Below are 20909 nucleotides of genomic sequence, written 5' to 3' on the forward strand. Positions count from 1 at the left end.
TATAATTTTATTTTCATTAAGTGATCAATTATCCTACAAAAATGTGCTTATGAGAAGTGTTATAATAGCATTATATTCTTATAGAATTGCCTTTCAGATATTTTAATTTAAATAAATTTAATTTAAAATTTTAAAGGAAATATAATAATTATTCATTAAATGGGAAAAAAATGTAACCAGTGTCTAAAAAAAATAAAAAAAACAGTGAACTATAAAGCATACATATAATATATAGAAGAAATAATAATTTTAATGTTCGCCATAATTAATAATATTATTATTAACACGAATAAAAGCAATAATAATATTATTACAGATGAAAACTAATATTAATATTAAATAAATTTAAAATTAAAAAGAAATATAATAAAATTAGATCAAATAGAAATAAAACATAATTTATATTAATTAATAATAAGTCACATTATGTCACAAAAGCATGACAACCTTAAAATAAATCAATACAAATCGTGGAAAGTCTTATTTAATAAACAGAAACTTTGTTATCATTAGAAATAAAATCGCTGTGATTAGTTTTCTGCACAAGTATGATTCTTTTAGACTTCCGTCTCCTTTTATGAGCTTTAACAAGAGGAAAGCAGAGAATGTGAATGATATTCTCAAAACTGTCAAAGAGAGACACTAGCGAAATACCCAACCACATGCCCATGTAACCGCCGATGTAGCTAAAGAGCTCGACACTCTGAAAGGCAAAAAGAACACAGCATGAATTATATCACAAAAGATAATTACTGAAATATAAATTCCAAAAGTTAAAATAACTTATAACCATGAGTAACGGATTATAAAATCAGCGATGTTTCAGTGACCCATCTGAAGGTGTCGCATATTAACTGCCAAATAACAAGTTCAGTTAAGTATGCGCATACGATCCATCTTACAATCTGTATGGATTGGTGAATGGAACAAAGGATTGCTGTTACCAAGAGAGGCTGAAGTTTTGCAAACTGCAGCGCCTGGAGACTTCTTAACACCTGCGAGGTGATCTAATTGAGATGTACAAGGCCTTCAATCGTTTGAGAAAACTCAATGCTGATGGGATTCTTCCTCTTGTATTTGTATTTATGGTCCCCATATGGTACTTTAAAGGATGAACTTGTAGGGTCTGGTTCCATTTTTCGGCAGTTGCTTCATTCTCCTTGATTGCCATGAGCACCTGAATCGAACAGAATTTTACTGATGGTTCCGTTCGTTAAGCTTATCTAGCGTGTTTTAAATTTGTCTCAGGACCGAGTTGTTCTTCTTTTTGCTATGTTGTTAGGTTTGTATTACACTGAGGGAATATGTAAAAATCAGGCGATGTGAGATTGTCTTATACCCTGTTTGGTTAGGACTAAAGGTATTGCTTGTAGTTCTGCTTTATAGACACTACATTCGACAGAAAGTTGTGCTAAAACTATATTCGTTATCTGTCTTAAAATGATCAGTATATAGATATATATATTATTATTCTGAACAGCGGAAAACGCGTTACAACGCTGCATGTAACTGTTGGAAGTTGCTTATAGATAGGGAATCCTTTTACCATTTGTGAAAGAAAATATCACGGGAGTTGGTAATAATACTGGATTTCAGAGCGGATTGTATATAAGAGGTGCAGTTTCTACTTTATTAAAGTCAAGTGACTAACTTAGGATAATTATTTCAAGTGTAAGCTTCCTAGTCGGTTTATCATTGCATGCACTCTCTAGATGTTTTCACATTTTGGTGCATAAAGTTTCCCGCGCCGGTATGCTTTTTATTTTGGCAGCATAGTTTAATTAGAGAACACGTCTTCCCAGATGAAGTGGAGGTTCATAGGTTTCAGCTTACAGATTTTGCACTGGAAAGGTGCAATATGCTCCAGGAGCTATGTGGAGGGCGCTGTGGTGTATATGACCCAGCCATCTAGGAACTATCTTACAAACTGATAAACTAGTGCTCCATAATCAAATTGTAATCTTATTAAAGTGTTTATTTCTTCCTCCGCAAAGATTTCGAATATGGTTTCTTCTGATTGTTTTCCTTTTTGCATCTCAACGTGATCTGTTGCCTCTGACTGTATTGCTTTTCTTTGCTTCTTGTTATGTCACACTGTGTTCTACTTTGTATGTTTCTATTTTCTTTTCTTTCTTCCACTGTTCACATTCTTTTGAATAAGCATTGAGTTCTCTCTCAACAGTTAGGACACCTTGGATTTTGGTTTGTACAGTCCTGTTGTGAATGACCTCGGGATTCATATATGCTGCACATTGCTGGTCCCCTATGTGCTTCTTAGAAATGTCTCTAATTTTGATATCTGTAGTATCGGAAAGGGTTCGGTATATATGGCCCTACGTGGCAATTCAAGAAGTCCGCTTTTACAGAGGTTAGTGGCTTCGGTGTGATGAAAGTTAAAATTATATTTCATGTTGGGGTAATTATTCAGTCTCGTTTGTTATCCGTTTTGCTTTAACAAGGAATAGGCATAGGAGCATGTATGCTTGCATGTATACCAATGCTAGAAGTATAGTAAATAAATTTGATGAATTTGAAGTGTTGGTCAAGACATCAAAGGCGGATATTGTTGGGATAGCAGAGACGTGGTGTCACAAAGATATAAGGAATGCAGAACTGGAATTTGGGGAGTACAATGTGTACAGAAAGGATAGACAGGACAGAAAGGGAGGAGGTGTTATGCTGTTAATTAAGAAAAACATAAAATCAAAAGAAGTGCATCCAGTTGATATAGATGGACAGTGCACTGTTGAGTCAGTTTGGTGTGACATAAGCACTGCAAAAGCAAAGATAAGAGTAGGAGTGTGTTATAGGCCTAATGACTCGAATGAGTACAATGAACAATTGTACAGAGAAATAGAGTGGGCCAGTAAATCAGAATGTCTTATAATGGGGGATTTTAACTTCCCAGATATTGACTGGAACTTGTGGGTTGGTCACTCACACACTAGTCAGACTTTTGTGGATTTATTGGATGATTGTTTTCTGCAGCAGCATGTTCGAGAGGCAACCAGAGAAAGTAATACTCTTGATCTGGTTATCAGCAGTGATCATTCGTGTATTAAGAATTTGCAGATAAAGGAACCACTAGGTGGCAGTGATCACAGTGTGCTGAAGTGGGATTTACTCAAAGAGGTAACTACCGTCAGGGGTAAAGGAAAGGGTTTTTGCTTCCGTAAAGGGGAGTACAGTGGTCTCAGACAGTTTTTAAATTCTGTACAGTGGGATCGACTGACGATGTTACAAACAGTAAATTCTAAGTGGGAAGCATTCAAGGAATTAATCGTGGAAGCTACTAGACTTTTCATACCGATGAAGAAATATTGTTCAAGGTTTAGGCCTAAATGGTTATCAAATGAACTAATGAGACTCGTGACAGAGAAGAAAAATGCATGGGATGCATACAAATTATCAGGCGACGCAGAAGCCTGTAGCAGATATAAGCTAGTCTGTAATCAGGTCACAAAGGAGGTTCGGCAGGCAAAGGCGGATTACGAGAAATCTTTGGCAAAAGATGCTAAGAAAAACAGCAAGGATTTCTTTACTTATATAAACTCTAAAAGGAAGGGGCTGAATATGATTGGTCCACTTGACATCGATGGTTCGACTGTTGATGATCCTGCTCAGATAGCAAACAAATTGAATGAGTATTTTGCATCTACATTCACACGTGAGGAATCATTACAGTTTGAAAATGGAAGAAGGTTATCAAATTGTAGCAGTGTGCTTAATGATTTTGTAATAACTGAGAGCAAAGTGGAGGAGAAATTGTTGAAGTTAAACATACGAAAGGCACCTGGGGCGGATGGAATCTATCCAGTTATATTAAAGGAGGCGGCAAAGCAACTAAGCAAACCCTTAGCCATAATTATGAGAGCATCCTTGGATTCAGGGGAGGTTCCCACGGACTGGAGATGTTCAAATGTATCCCCAATTCACAAAGGAGGTTCGAAGGGTGACACGAATAATTACAGACCAGTTAGTTTAACTTCTGTTCCGGGTAAAATAATGGAGTCACTGGTTAAAGATGCATTGCAGGATCATCTAGACAGGACTGCAGCAATAATTCAGACACAGCATGGGTTTGTTAAGGGAACTGCATATCCTTGCAGTTCATGTTGCAGGTCTTCTTCTTCTTCTGATACATTGAGGAGGCCTTATTCTGTAATTACTCCATTTGATATATAATGTGGCATGAGAGATTAACTGTTATTGGGGGTCTCAGCAATTTTTTGCTTTAAGCAGTCGCTGTAATTGTCTTTGGTTCTACAAGAAGGTTTCCTGATTTTAGGCTTCTGACTGATTTATGCGGTACAGCTATGTTTTCTAGACACTTCTGCATCAAAAAGATTGATAGTTAGTTTAGCAATGGTCTGACCGCTTGTTGAGTGAATTATCAAAAACGAAGGTTTTTGGGTAGAGTCTATAGTCTCTATCGGTTGATTTATGTTGTCCACTGTTGTTCCTTTTTGTCATGGAAGAGTGATTTGCGATTCCCAGGTTTCCGGCCATCCACGGAGAGGCGGGGGCAGTAATGATAAAGTAACCAAGCAATTAACAGTTAGTGTGTTAATATAAAGGAATAAAAAAGGAAAAATGATTTTCTTTTCCGAAAACCTGCTTACAATTTGCAAATCACGTACTTTTTTAAAATAAACGGAAGAAGATACTTTGAAACTTAATATTAACTGCAACCGTAGCTTTGGAAAATCGTTTTCTAAAGAGTCGCTTGGCCACGTGAACGCTTGGCGCCAGGAACCCTATTCGACTATGAGTTCTATCAACATTTAAGCCCTCTGAATCCAGGTTTGCACCACAACGTGCACGCGCCTCCGTAGAACCCAATCTATACCCCAAGAACCACGATTGGGTTCTACTGCTAAAAACTCTAATATTAGTATTAATAATTAGTAACAGTGGTATTAGAATTATTAATAATAATACTTGATTCCTGCCGAAATAAACGATTATGAAACTATTGGACTAATAGTAAAAGGTCTTGACAGCTATCCTTAGACATGTGACAGCTGAAGAGTAGAGGCAGCAAGATTATAAACCAACTGATCTGGATACCTCCTAGTGTGCTACCTATATTTTCGGTCTCGTGGACTATATGCCAGCTTCAGAATTTCATACGTCTTAAAGGGTACTCCCGCAATGTAAGAAACCTTCCATGATGTCAGCGATAACTTTAGGCTGCATATTCGAAAAGGAAAAGTGCCTTCCTTTTTTTATCTGTATGCGTCACCCAATCTGAACATTAATAGTAATCCATTGAAGCTACAGAATAACCCTTCTTAAATACGGTAGAATTAAATATAAATAATATTAAATATAACTGGAAAAGGTGAATTCAATGTATACTGACCTCGAATTTTGGTTTATGAACAAATTTGGTGATTTCCAAACGATTAAAGTAGAATCGTAAGCGAGCGTAGTCTACCCTAAAAGAGAAAAAGAGGCTGACCTTCAGAAAGATTTATGCATAAACAAAATGAAGATAATACTTAAAACAAAAATTAAATAACAAATTTTAAAATATAAATTAAATACCACACATCATTAAATACAAAAAATTAAATATAATAATATTAAAAATGAAATAAAACAGAAAATCTTACTTGCAAACTTCATCTCCTTCTTGACACTGCAAGAAAAATGTAAATAATTACTAACCCCGAATTAATAACTACTGACAGAGACAAATTTAAAAATAACTAAAACTCGGGAACTTTTTTAAACAAAGAGATATATGTTTAGAAGTATTAGTAGGGTTTTAGAAGCATCGGAGACAAAGGCCATATTGCTGCGTTTATAGTGTCTGTTAATTGCATGTGCTCTGTGGTCGATTTCTGTTTTTTTTTCGATTTTGGAAGCAAAACCAGAGTTTCCGGGAGAAAAAACCAAGCTACCCTCGCCTGAGACCGACCAACTCTGCCACGTTGTGAAAAATTCCCATAGAAATTCCTCAGAAATATACTAATAATAACAGGAGGGCAAACTATCACTAATGTAGTGCTTTTCAAGAAGACCACAAAATGGCAATGGGTTTGATTTGGTGAGATTGTTATTGTTGTGGGATTTTCTACCACATGGGCCGCTTAGACCATGCTGAGCCTAGTAGAATAATTGAGGCTCCATGGGCTGAATAACAGGGAAGGTAAGAACTAGTGTTGCGTTTATCTGCGCACATAGTACAGTGGCATCGTCTCTATCCTTCCCATGGTCCGGTTTCGAATCCCGTCAGTGATTAGAGGAACTTTCCTGGATTTTTTTACTCCGTGGCCTAGTTAATCGGTCTTTGGTGTAGACAGCAAGGGTTTCACTTTGATCTGGAGTTTTCCGTTTGGCACAAGTTTGAATTCAATATTCTGAGGAAGTGAAGTGAACAAATTGAAAGATAAAGAGGTTAATTATTTAGGGAAGTGATAACAAGAAATCGGTTACAAGTTTTAAATACATTAGGTTAAATGTTTAAGTATTCATCTAATATGGGACATCTGAATATCGCAATTTTATAGATCAATGCTTCTAACAAGGTGTTTGTCTTTTCTTTCAAATTTTCTCGGTCTATAAAATAAAAAATGGATACAAGTCTTTTTGCAGAAATATTGTTAACTGTAATGTTTAACAGAACCATATATTTATTATTTATATTTAATTTTCATAAAAGAAATAAAAGATTAATACTTACAAATGCGCCTATGGATTTTTTCTTTTCGACGCGTATCACATAGGATATTTCGCTAGAAACCCAAAACGTAAATTGAATGAGGGAAATAACCAAAATTATGCATGGAAATTTATAAAACAATAATATTTCGATTATTTACAGACACTAAATTCACTCTCATTTAGACATCGGATTATAAAGAACAAAAAATGTATTATTTTTAGTACGCGTAACTCTGCCACGAATGACTGCATTTACTCGTATAACAAAAATTTAATAAAAATATTACGTTTTGGTCTATGAATTTTTTTTTAGTTTTTTGTAATTTCTTCTGTGAAGCACATACCACAGTTTGAAAAACACTTACACGCTGATTTGGCTTTGCATTAATAAAACCTATCTAAAACCTCATGGGGACATCTTTTCCCCGTAATACAACTCATGCACGTTTGGTGTGAACTCCACAAGGTGTTGCATGATGAGCTGTGGTAGAGCCGAAGTCGTAGATACATATGCGTTGCGCAATGTGTCCAGTAATGTCCGCAAATTGTCAGGCGGATGGTCGTAAGCTTTTCCCAGTAGGTCCTCAACATGATCAATTCGGTGGCGGTTTAATAAGTTGGACAGCCATGGGAAGACGAAGAATTCATCATTATGTTCCGAAAGCCAGTGAGCACCCTGTCGGCCTTGTGGTAAGGCGCGTTATCTTGTTGAGAGATGCCATAGTTGCTTTGATACGTTGTCATCATTTATGGATGACAGTGTATCAAGCAACGATAGCAGGTGTTCCCATCAGAGGATCCAGTGCATGCCACGAAAACAGTCTCCACAACGCAAGCCGACTTCATCCAGCTTGCGGAACATGAACAATACATCCAGGTGACATGGCCTTATGTTGCATTCTCCAAATGCAGATTGGCGTATCCGCATTTAGAGAAAAGATGGGAGTATATTTATCAGGTCAGGCGAAAAATTGCCACATGTCGGTAGTCCAGTGTTGATGATGACGTGCCCGGCAAGGTGCAGTTTCTTGTGTCTCGCAGTGAACATGAGTACTCGTGATGGCCGTCAACTTCCATAGACTATAGGAGCTAATGTCCGGCGTATATTCCATACGTATATTGGTCTTGATGTTCCTAAGTTGTACTGGGTGGTAAGCAGGGCCTTTGTGCTACTTTTTGCTGTTCTAGAAGTGGAGGCGTACGACGCTCACCACGACAGTCCACAACACGTGGCTGTTCTACGTGTGACCTTTGGCTGGTTGTTCTACCATTGATATTGTTATTATTATTATCATTAGTAGTAGTAATAATAGTAGCAGCATATGATGCAAGAACGCAAGCTTATAAAGCATAGCCAAAAAGGGAAAAAAAATCATTCCCTCCAATTAATTTGCCTAGTTCTTCCTGAATTTATTCAAACTACCCACTTCCGCAACGACAGATGGAAGTTGGCTTCAACAATCAACCACCTGCTGGCTGAAGGAAACCAACCTCCGCACATCTATCAACCCTGCAACCATCCTTTCTCAATTTCAATTTATGCCCCCGTCACGTGTGTAGTCTGAGCAAAAGGAAGAATGTCATCAGCATTGAGCATGCTAAATCCATTTAGCATGCTCACCGCAGCTGCCTAGTCTCCAGACGCTTCTTTTGCACAACTGAAGCCTTTCTTTGTAAGACCACCCTTTCGTTCACTTCACCATCTCGTTGCCCTTCTTTGCACAACCACAACTTGAATACTGCATACAGGTCTCAAGCCCGTGTGCTGTTCAATTTGCGGCTTAATCATTGCCCATAAAATGGGACAGTCACCTCCTTTTCCATAAAAGCAGAGCTCCTGTACATCAAAGCCCAATGAGTTCTCGTAGCACTCTGTCTTCATTGCTCGTGGAACTTCATATCTGATTGCACAATTACCCCTAGCTGTTTTTTTATCTAGGGTTACTGCTGCTCATATGCAGTACCTTGCATTTGTCAATGTTAAAGCCAGTAGCGGTACACTCTACGCTGTTGAGCCAATCACGAGCTACTCGTGACACCACAGAAAGAGAGCACTTAACCATTCGGCTATTGCCGAGATACTGGCACCTGCACATCTTGCCCCCACAATCTTGTCCCCATGGTCGAAGTCGGAAAGAAAAGACGATCAAAAACTGATCGTCACGTATGCAAACTGCAGTCTTACATCAGCCGTTACTGACTGAGCCTTCACCAGCGTCACATACCAGTTCACTCCTACACAAGGGGATTTTGCTAATGCAAAGCCAACTCAGTGTATAATTGATTATTGAAAAACGACATACATACTGGCAGGCAAGTTCGCAAGAATTGGAACAGCGTTGAACTATTTCTTGAGTCAAGGCATACGTATCTGTAAGAAACAAAAGTAAGGGCTATTAGAAAACGTAAGTTAGGTTCATATAATCCAATCTTATATATATGTATATAACAGGATGGTTTACGATTGACCTACACTTAATTTTCAAAAGAAAGCATCTGCTACTTTGTCAATACTACATTAACCAAATTAACAATCGTTTTTCAAGATATTCGTCCAATGCAATGTAGAGTAAGTGGGAGAAATTAAATTAAGTTTATGGGAGGTATTCAAAAATACAACATGCTGTAAAGTATTCTTAATAAAAATGACGGCTTTAAACAAGAATTATTTTAACGGTGTACCAGATTCATAAGACCGATTATAAATGAAGAAAAATTAGTCTGAAATTGAGAACAAGTTGAGAAATTTGGCTCTCCAGTAACGTGTACAAATTGGATCCTCGACAATTTTACTAAGGGAAATATATAATCATCATTCTCTCAACGTATGTCTTAAGACAAACATACGTTGAGAGAATAGTTCTGCCTTGACTTAATTTGAATATTTAAGATGTTAACTTAAATATTCAAATTAGGTCAAGGCAGAACTAAATTAACTGCTGTAATTATATAAATATACGTGCTGAGCAAAATCTGATCAACGTAACCACTTACTTTTTTTGCAGACACTTTTATTATGGGGATAGGACACGGTTCCATCGATACAGGTATCCGTTTCCGCAAGGGTTAGTAGTTTGCATTCTTCGATGCACATCTGTACATGGAAGACCAAATTTAAATAATATATATGAGACAATACTAATTAAAGAAATTACAAAAAAAGTAGGAAAGTAACATAGGCTTCCAGCTTTTTTATAAAACTTTCATGCGTATATCTGAAGACAGTTACGAATTTAAGACCGAAACCAGGAGATCCCTTTAAGAGTTTATAATCCAGTACGCCATAGTGAGAGGTTTCAGATTTTGCAGCTGTTTATATAGTGGTTGAACAGGTTTAGAAGGGCGTGTTTCAACGAATATTAAGCACAAACAACTGAACTTATTTAAATCTGTAAACGTTTATAAATGATTATCTTGTCGTTCATCTATTTTTGTGGCAAGCCCATTTAAACTGCACGGATTTTAGATTTGTCTTGATTCTCACAGCAGAACAAACTTGCCCTAGTAATGCGCTGCTTCAACAGCTTTAACTATATTACAACTTTAAAAACTCTGATTTTTCATACATTATGGCAGCCCATATCGAATAACTTTACGACTGTATTGTCCATGCATTTCGCTAGATATTATTTTCTGTCTAATGAGGGACCAGTCAGATCTGAAACCGGCTGACATAGCAATCTCATCTTTAAAAAAATGGCCAATTAACCTTTTGGAGAAACCATCTGTTTGAAAGTAGTTGAGTACCATGGCAACTCCTCTTTCCAAGGGCAAGTTTGTTCTGCTATGAGAAATAAGACCAGTGTATTATATACGCAATTTTAATCCTGCTGGCTACAAAAACAGATGAAAGGAGAAGATAGTCCTGCATAGGACAAATGTGCTCAAAGAATGTGCCGAATTTAATGCCTTTTTTGGACGAAAATCCCTACTTTCCAGGAGATGAAGTCTTGTTGTCCTCTTCCGAGACCGACTAGCTTAGACACAAAGAAAAAAGGCCATACGAATCCTAGCATTACGAACGGAATTTGCATTGGGACTTTTCCAGCCAGTGTGGGGATGGACGGTGATGATAGTGGGAACCTGTTTTTCATGGTATGACTGGGACATTTAGTGGCAGTTCCCCAAATATGAAAACGTTGATGTTCATAGCTTAACGTTTTATATAATTCCACGATGCCCTCGATGTGGCAGTTCTTTGGTTAAGACGCATGTTTGTTTCAACACAATAATTCCCCGTACCTTGATATTCGAAATTTGTTTATGGATAGGAATGAATAAACGACGGAATTGCCAGCGCAGAGTACCGATTTGAACCTAATTGAATATTGATGACATGAATTAGAACGACGATGAAGACTAGACCAATATGTAGAACACTTTATTTATGGTTTCCATTTATTTTTATGGTGATTTTGGCCCAGTAGAATGTATTTTGTCACTGATCTTGTCACTGATCTCGTCACTCATCTCCTACGTATTATATGCACAAATAAATCCTATGTGTCAATATTGATGGCGATTTATTTGAACTGATATCGAGGTACAGTGAGACAAAGATTATTAGAAATAATAGAACTTAGGGTCAGATTTTCTTTTCTGGAAGCTATATCCTAAATATGAAACATTTATTCTCTTTTAGGACCTGCGACATAACTGCTTCTTAAAACCCTGTAGAGTAAGTTGTTTTCAGTTTCTTCTGCAATACAGTAATTTAATTATGGCTTTTTAAAGTCACTATCGATGCTGCAAATAATTTGTTTGTATGAAATTTGATTTGTGGGAACTTCGGTTAGAGTAATGGAAGGAAAAATATGCTGATGATAAAAAATATACTACTTCGGGTAGATTTCCTGATTATTATCGAACAATAAATTCTATTTCAATTTCTATGAAATAAAATAATGGCATTACTCTGTTAGTAAGTGGACCGGTTCCTCCCCTCTTTATCCAAGCTTTTATGTAATCAGTACAATTTGTCCGGTAGGGTGGCGCAAGGAGTTGCTTTTCAATCTGAAATTAAAAAATAAGTCAGATATACAGATTATCCATAGATATCTTGAACATACCAAGTCTTACTTATATATACAATCGAATTTCGAATTCGATTTTGAGTTTTGTTCAATGGGCCAACTATCCGGTCAGAAAAAGTAGAACTCTTCTAGGGTACTTCAATTCTTCAAATTGAGTTACTGACAGCCACATCTTCGTTTGATCATGATAATTATTATATTAAGATAAATAAATACAATTTTAAAGCTTGGATACCACTGGCGCCACTCCAAGGGGAAGTACATGCGGGGACTTTCCCGAGTTACGACAGTACTTTATATTACTCCTAAGAGCATTTCAAAAAACAAACCAGTACTTAATCTGCTTCTTATTAAAAATTATATCATATTCCTTTTCTTAAACAATTATGGAAAGGAATATAATTTTTTCCGCTTGAAAGTCTTTAAATATTGCATACAAACCTGACTGAGGAATACATTATAAATGTGTCCTGCTGCTACAGAATAACCTTCGTAAAATGGATTGACTAAACTGTATGGAGAATGAACAGCAAACTGAAGTTCTCTTGGTTGCTGATATGACATGTATTCTTCCGGCTGAACATAAACATCTAGTTCAATAACTGCAAATGATAAAAACACCAACAACAAGAGTAATTAAAAACGCTTAAAATAAATATCTGCCAATATCTTACTTGTTAAAAGGCTACAGAACGATTGTGAAAACACAAAAATAATACTGCTTGGCCTTTTATCTTAAAAGTTTATTTATTTATTTGAGAGAGATATATCGGAAAGGACTCTTTAGAGTTTTGCGCAGATATTCTTTTAGTATTATCTAAACAAATATTAACGAATGCTCAAAACTACTCATATAATACTCATAAAAGCAACTAAACTTACGCATAGATGTGGGAAGAATCTGTGGCTTTACTTCTGGTTTGGTCCATAACGATTCAATTGCATAGCAACTGTTTGGCATACTGTCCTCGTCAGAAACGGGTACAAATTGATAATCGCTCCTGATTTCAAATTCAAAGAAATAAACACAAACTAGTGAGATAAAACTGCTTAATTTATAGTGACAAAATATGAATTAATAAGTATAATCCTGATTAACAAACGTAGTAACTTTTTGTGAAAGATTTACTACAGAGTATTATTTGATAAATTGGTATGTGAATTCAAGATTCGGCTGTATTTGCAGTTGTCAAAAAATAGAGTTAAATAAAGCTTTATAAAAACTACAGAAATGCTTTTATATAAATAATAGCAGCTGCTTAATCGAATCACTATTTTAAATTCCATTAACCTAAACCAGCGGGTGCTAAAGTGTTTTTAGGGGACAATTTGTGCAAATACGAGTAATTAGAAAACATATTTTTCACAACTAGGTCTATAAACATTAAACAAAACAAATAAATAAAAAAGCACTCTTGAAATTCTGTTATATCGCGTATCATTGTACATTATGTTATGCAGACTATATATATAATTTAAAAGTCTGTTAATTAATTAAAATAGCTTTTCAGTTGTTGGAGTACACACAAAGTATTCTCAGTACTTCGACGTTATATAACGAACATAACAAGCTAAATATTGTCAATTGGTAACATGAATGAGCTCTGCCTTTGTCTCCTGTTCATGAAATTGTGAATAACTTTCCTAAACTAGTAAAATGGTCAGACAAAGTTGGAATCACGTCCTTTTCAATATCTATCTAGAGTATTTTATCTATATATTTTAAATTTTTTAAAAAATATGCATTTATTTGTTGTTTTTGAAATTTTCTTGACTTTTCGTTGCAACATTTATAGACTGCTTGACCTTTGGCCTTATGTAGCATCTGTAAAACATCTTGAATAATTCATAATGCCCTGACTGAGAGGATGAATCACTGGTTTGGTGTTTAGAGGTAGAAAAACAGTAATCAGTTATTAATGCAATAAAATGGATAATTGCGACTTAACCCATTAATACTTAGAGAATGGCATTCTTTAATCTTTTTATTGAATAGAATTCCATTTTGTTTCGAGATGTCCGACATGAATAACAGAAGTGCACCAGAAAAAATCGAAAATCTATTTGGGTGGCATACCTGCAGGTAGTGATAGCGGCAACAGTTGAATATTGTTAGAGTACACATGTATGTATGTGCACATTGGAATAGGACCAGGGTATGTCTGCCAGGGGCGAAAGTTGATATTGTTGTACACGTTGGCACTAATGATCTTAAGAGTAAGAGATTTGCAGATTTACTTAACAAGTACAGGTCAATGCTGGAAAAAAAGTCGCGAGTTAGAGTTAAATTTGAAAGTGTCTGCAATTCTGCCCAGACACGATAGGAGGGAATATATGATGATAACCTTGTGGATCAATTCATCCCTGGAGAGATTGTGCAAAGCTCACGGGGTAGATTTTTTTCAGCGTGGTTAGTGCTTGCTAACAAGCGAGACTGCTTCTGCAGGGATGGGACACACTTAAATAGAAAGGGTGCAAGAATATTTGCTGATGCTATCGAGCCAGTGATAGGAGGGTCGGAAAACTGCTAGCTTGGGGGTTTCACAGAATAAAAGATTAACAGTAGCCGCAGACAGAGTCGAAAGTGAGTCTTGCACGCTTATTTTGTAATGAGCAGCAGCCTAGAGAGCAAGTTTCTGGGGTTTTCAAGAACGGCTGGGAGTCAGAATGGAACAAGTAAATACATGGGCTGTGTGAGGGTAACTAAGAGTAAGAACAGGTGCATGTATACTTGCATGTACACCAAAGTATACTAAATAAAACTGATGAAATTGAAGTACTGGTCACGACATCACGGGCGGGGATTTTTGGGATATCAGAGACGGGGTGTCACAGAGAGATAAGGAATGCAGAATTGGAATTTGGGGAATACAATGTGTACAGAAAGGATAGACAGGGTAGGAAGGGAGGAGGGGTTATGCTGATAGTTAAGAAACACATAAATGGACAGTGCAACGTTGAGTCAGTTTGGTGTGACATAAGCACTGGAAAAACAAAACTGAGGATAGGAGTTTGTTATAAGCCTAATGACTCTGATGAGTACAATGAACAAAATTACACAGAGAAATAGATTGGGCGAGTAAATCAGAATGTCTTATAATGGGGGATTTTAACTTCCCAGATAATGACTGAAACTTGTGTGTTGGTCACTCGCACGTTAGCATGACTTTTCTGGATTTATTGGACGATTGTTTTCTACATCAGCATGTTCGAGAGGCAACCAGGGGAGTAATACTCTTGATCCGATTATCAGCAGTGATTATTCATGCAGTAAGAATTTGCAGATAAAGGAACCGCTAGGAGATAGTGATCACAGTGTACCGATGTGGGATTTACTTAAAGGTGTAACTACCATCAGGGGTAAAGGGAAGGGTTTTTGCTTTCGTAAAGAAGACTACAGTGGTCTTAGACAGTTTTTAGATTCTATACAGTGGGATCAAATGATAATGCTACCAACGGTGAATTCTAAATTGGAAGCCGTCGGGGACTTAATCTCGGAGGCAACTATTCTTTTCATACCAACTAAGAAATACTGTTCAAGGTTCAGGCCTAACTGGATGTCAGATGAATTAATGAGGCTCGTGGCAGAGAAGAAAAATGCGTGTGATGCATATAAATTATCAGGCGACACAGAGGCCTACGGCAGATATAAGCTAGTCTGTAATCAAGCTACAAAAGAGGTAAGGCAGACAAAGGCAGATTACGAGAAATCTTTGGCAAAAGATGCAAAGAAAAACAACAAAGAGTTCTTTAATTATGTAAACTCTAGAAGGAAGGGAATGAATCTGATTGGTCCACTTAACATAGATGGTTCGACTATTGATGACCCTGTTCAAGTAGCTGACAAACTAAATGAGTACTTTGAATCTACATTCACTCATGAGCAGTTATTCAAGAAGGGGAATGCCAGAAATTTATTAAACTCTAACAGGGGGCTAAGAGATGTTGTAATAATTGAGAGCAGAGATAAAATGGAGGAGAAATTGTTGAAGTTAAACATAAACAAAGACACCTAGGGTGGATGGAATCTATCCAGTTATATTGAAGGAAGCAGCGCGGGAAGTTAGGAAACCCTTAGCCATAATTATGAGAGCATCTTTAGATTCAGGGAAGGTCCCCATGGATTGGAGATGTGCAAAGGTATCCACAATTCTTTAACTTCTGTTCCGAGGAAAATAATGGAGCCACTGGTTAAAGAGGTGATAGATACAGAATCACGTAGAGAAGACTGCAGTAATAGTTCAGATACATCATGGGTTAGTTAAGGGGATGTTTTGTATGACCAATTTGATTGGATACTACGACGCGCTCACAAAGGAATTGAATGCAAGAAATAATTTTGATATCATGTATTTGGATTTCAGGAAAGCTTTTGATACTGTTGCACATGGAAGACTGCTGTACAAATTGGAGCGGTATGGCTTTAAGGACAATTTGCTACAATGGATAAAGGGATGATTGAGTGGGAGACGGCAGAGATAAATAGAGATAAATGGTAATAAATGGACACTGCTCTACGTGGACTAATGTTATTAGTGGGGTTCCCCAGGATTCTGTGCTGGGCCCATTGTTATTTTGTGTATTTATCAACGATATCGATGAAGTTATATCAGGCTTAATGTCCAAGTTTGCAGATGATACAAAGGTTGGCAGGGTTGTTAATCACAGTAAAGAATCACAGTTAATCACACAGGGTTGTTAATCACATTGACTGCACAATTAACCCCAAAATACCTGGGGTTAATTGTGCAGTCAGATGTGGTGTTCTCTGAGCAGTGCAGAAGGGTTGCCAGAGCAGGTCATGGATTTCTGTCAATGATATATAGGAATTTTTCTAGCAGAGCCAAGGTGATGATTATCCCTTTGTATAAGGCGATGGTCAGTCAGGCCACACCTTGAGTATTGCGTACAGGTCTGGAGGCCTCATTTTAGGAAGGATGTAGAGTTGCTCAAACGGGTACAGAAAAGGGCAACAAGATCGGTCAGAGGGAATAGAGGGGTGCGCTTACGAAGAAAGGCTTAATTTCTGCAAGTTGCAGCATCTGAAGACTTGGCACCTGCGAGGTGATGTGATTGAGGTGTATAAGGCTTTGAATGGTTTGTGCAGGCTCAATGCAGACGGGATACTTCCGCTAGCTCAGACTAAGAACCTGAGAGGGCGTAGATTCAAATTGAGAAAAGACAGTTGTAGAATAGATGTGCGGAAGTTTTCCTTTATCCAGCGGGTGGTTGATTGCTAGAACAGACTTCCATCTGTTGTTGTTGTGGAAGTTGATAGCTTAAATAAATTTAAGGCTGAACTAGATAAGCATATGGAGTGACCGGACGCATGAAATGGGAAGGTTTTTTTTTTTTTTTTTTTTTGGCTGATGCTGTATAAGCTTGCTTTCTTGCGTCATATGCCTCAACTAATGCAATGCTAATGCTAATGCCAATAAACTCTAAATGGGATGGAAAGGGATGGAGAACGAGAAAAAAAGCAAAAGAAAATCGATCCTGACGGTACAAATGTTTAAACAGGATCTGTAAACATCTGCGAATAGAATTTAAATCTAGAATGACCATAACGGGAATATACTGCATAATTAAACATTTCATATAAAGGTTACATGAGAGAAAAAACTCACACACGAATGTGTATTATTTCCATAAATTCCGTCGTTCTGTGGCCGGTTTCCTTGTTTTGGAATACACGGCATAAAAGAAACGTAGGTTGCAAAGGTTACCTGTAACTCGTTAGTTAACTGGTCCCTAGACCCACATGCAGAGAGCAAAGGGATAATAGAAAGAGAGATAAATATCCACCATCTCCTTCCCGTTTACACTTTGTACAAAAATTCCTTTAAAGGTATCACTCATTGCTTTTAGCATTTACTGTTTTATTACAATGGTAGTTGTATACGAGCAAAGATGCTGATTTTGACATTGCTCGCTTGAAAGGGCTGATCAATTATGTATCTGAACCACGGATACAACTGTATTACCTGGAAAACAATCTTTCCACTCGTAACTGAATGATTCTACACATCATTCAGTTACAAGGAGTGGAAAGTTTTTCCGCTAGTCTTCCTGAAATAAAGGTTTGCAATCGTAACAGGCCCCTCAGCGAGTTATAGCGGCTACTCCCCTTTGAAAACGTCTAGGTTCAGTTCCTGTTGCCCAACCATTGATCGCAGTGAATAGTGAAGACAATAGGCGCTTTATACATATATTCTAACGCTCCTAAAGAGTACTTTAAAATTTTTAAATTATCCTTAACCGATGGAAACAAATTGCTGGCATCTAGTGTCCAGCTGCGCACTTCACTGCTTTAGGATATATGTATAAAGCCTAGTGTCTTCACCATATCCGTCCGAATTGACAATCAAAAATAAGCGATGGTTCCATATAACGTGTCCTCGCGGGCAGCACATTGGCATCACCATCATTCCGGGTCTGAATCCTGTCAATAACGAGTGGCATATTTAACATTTGTTGGCATATTTAACTTTTATGGGCGTTTTTCACTCCATGGATGAGTTGGTCTGTGTTTGATTTGACATTATACACTGTCAATATATAACACACTTTCTACTTTGTGGCTGAAGTGCTAATATATATTTTTCTCATAAACTAACGGAAGAATAGCGAATTCTTGGAAGCAGGAAAACTAGAACGAAGAGACTCAGGAGCTTCCGAAGGAGAAATATTACCGTCATAAGCTTTCTTCAGTAATTTATGTATAAATAAATTACATATACTGATGTTATTATTAAAATGTAAATATAAATTAGAGCATTAGCGGCCTGCGTTGAGATTATGTTTGCGCTATTTTTTCTTGAACTTAGAACAGTTTAACTCACGAGCAAGGTATTTCTTTTCCTTCTACCCTTCTTTTACAACTATTCTCATGAATAAGGTCTTCTGACTTGTGTCCAAATTCCTTAAGATACCTCCAAGTATTGTTATGGTCATAGAGAAACATAACATAGGGTTCCTGAAAGAAAATAGAATTTTAAACACAGAAAATGTTCGTATAAGTTTAAAAAGAGTTTAAAACTAGTCGTTAGGCTGAAAATGCTGTCCTTGCACGTGTTTTTAACACTACACATACAGGTTTCCGAGGAAAGGTAATCATTTATTGCAATTATCTAAACCAGCATGACTAGTGTTAAATTTATAAAACAAACGTTGTTTTCAGCATTAAGGAAGTGAAAGAAGCATTCTTCATAAGATCTATATAGCAGATAACGTTAAATATTCGCATATTTAACATTTGTTGTCAGTCTCCTTTTCGTGATAAAAAGTGTTTTTGAGCGTTTGTGCGTGCGTGTAAAGCGCCAAACACAGCTAAGCAATGAGACGTGACTATACTCTATCAGTAATTGCGCTGAAATTTATTCTTCCATTAGTTTGCCTATTTTTCAAGGAAAAATCAGATTTCCTGGAGATAAAACCGAGTAGCGCTCCAGACCGACTAACTTGGCCAGAACGAACGAAGCTTTTTTTTTTTAAATGTGAAGACGAAACAGATTTAGGCATTAAACCTCTAACATATTATATGAATGGAAACAATGTCAAATAAGCGTTGTTATTGAACTACATTTATTTGTACGCAATCAGAGCGAAGTCCTAATACATATTAGGTAAGCTTTTCCCCATTTTTAACTTGAATATCCTGTATGCAAACTTTTATAACTTTTATAATACTTTTTAGTTTTTGTTTTCCTTTTGAAATATTGCTGAGCCTTTAATTAATAATTAGCTTTTACTTAGAAAGAAAATGGGAAAGAAATACTTACATAAGGATAAACATCCTCGCCATCTCTACAGAATAGCGGATAAAACCTGCAAAATTCCTTCTGTTCATACTGCAAACAATTCAGTGGAGCATCTTTACAGAAAAAAGATCTTTTTATTCTAGGATTATTCGAAAAAAAATAAGAGAAATATTGTTACAATAATGATGAAGATGACACTTAAAACTATTAGTTTTCTCAGTAATTTCCCAAGTTTTATTTAAAAAAAAACCCAACTTATTGTTAGTTTCCTGAAGTCTTGAATTCTAAACATGTTGAATAGATTAAAGTATCTATGATCGCCAGGGAATGGAACATTTCTGAGGAGTCGGCCCTGCTCATCCTCCATAAACAATTGGCCGACTTGCTCATCAACATCTGTTGATGAACAGGATCATTTCTCCTTCAAGTGGAATAAATGCTCACTCACCTCTTGAGAAACAGTGCAGAGAACAAATCTGTGAGGAATACATAATGATGCAGATTCACAAGCATTTCTTTAGAATTATAACTTTAATTATAAATTTAAGAAACCTCTTGAAACCTCTTGAAACAAGAGGTTTCAAGAGGTTTCTTAAAAAAATAAGAGGGAAGAAAAGGGAAGAAAGGAACGGAGAAAAGGAAAATTTAACAAAATGTCGCCTGCTTCTTCGTGGCAATGCTCCTTTATACAAGTCCTATAAAGAAATTGCTGCTTAGACCTGGCTCCCAGTGTTTACTCTTCAGAAAGCTGAAAAAATACCTGAGTACAGAGTTTAAAGTTACGACGGTCTGAAGGAAATTATAAGTGACTTTTTCAGAGACCAAAGATATCTTTTTTTCGATTATTACCTCCTTGCCCTCAAAATGGAATGCATATATTGAACTTAAGGGTTATACTGAGAAAAAATACATCTTTATTATCGAAGTCAAATAACGTTTTGGGTGCCCTTCGTATTTGTAGAGTCACATTAATCATTTTACGTACCCGTACCATTACATGAAAGGGTAACAGTAATACTGTATACATTTTACCACACCTGACAACTAGCGCCTGGATACAGTTTCTTCCAGGCTTATATTTTAACAGGACCATTATTATCTGGCATCATTATTAGAAAATAATGTTTAAATTTACCTGTTTCTGTTACAAACTGTAATCGCCGGTAATTCCACTTCAGAAGGGCTTTCCACTTGTACATCCACCATCGTAGGATAACTCAAATACATTCTCAAAAACGATCCGGTTTGATAAAAGAACCCCGATATGCAAATAAGGAACACAGAAAGTTTAACGATTCTAATCGATTTGTGTTTTGAATTCACAATTTCTGGAATTCCCGTGATCAAGGACTTCTTGCAAATAGCTTTGGCATAACGGCTGCATGACATCTTCCTCAAATCTGAAGATTTTGGAGACTGATTTTCCACAGTTTTTTCTGCAAGT

At 36.7% G+C, this 20909-nt stretch overlaps 1 protein-coding gene across 1 annotated transcript; it reads right to left on the reverse strand.

Moving 5' to 3' along the window:
• Positions 1–484: 484 nt before the first annotated feature.
• Positions 485–20692, reverse strand: LOC150088503 (acid-sensing ion channel 1A-like). The gene is made up of 12 exons (XM_090370198.1): positions 20601–20692; positions 19914–19980; positions 18548–18681; positions 12588–12706; positions 12147–12307; positions 11587–11685; positions 9667–9766; positions 8980–9043; positions 6692–6743; positions 5619–5644; positions 5366–5441; positions 485–703 (listed from the first exon to the last, which is right to left on the reverse strand). The coding sequence occupies exons 1-12, from the start codon at positions 20690–20692 to the stop codon at positions 485–487; spliced, it is 1209 nt and encodes a 402-aa protein (XP_090226324.1).
• Positions 20693–20909: the final 217 nt, after the last annotated feature.

The sequence above is a fragment of the Mastigoproctus giganteus genome, chromosome 3 (genome assembly GCF_048544385.1).
Source record: "Mastigoproctus giganteus isolate SK-2022 chromosome 3, ASM4854438v1, whole genome shotgun sequence".
Taxonomy (NCBI): domain Eukaryota; kingdom Metazoa; phylum Arthropoda; class Arachnida; order Uropygi; family Thelyphonidae; genus Mastigoproctus; species Mastigoproctus giganteus.

What these genes read in the sequence shown, in the direction of transcription:
- LOC150088503 (XM_090370198.1), bottom strand. Translation starts at nt 20,692, where the DNA reads ATGTATTTGAGTTATCCTACGATGGTGGATGTACAAGTGGAAAGCCCT. An exon ending in ACAGTTTGTAACAGAAACAG is followed by an intron (nt 19,981 to 20,600) that starts GTAAATTTAAAC and finishes ATAATTCTAAAG; the next exon opens with AAATGCTTGTGAATCTGCAT. An exon ending in CCGGTCCACTTACTAACAGA is followed by an intron (nt 9,767 to 11,586) that starts GTAATGCCATTA and finishes TTCCATGTACAG; the next exon opens with ATGTGCATCGAAGAATGCAA.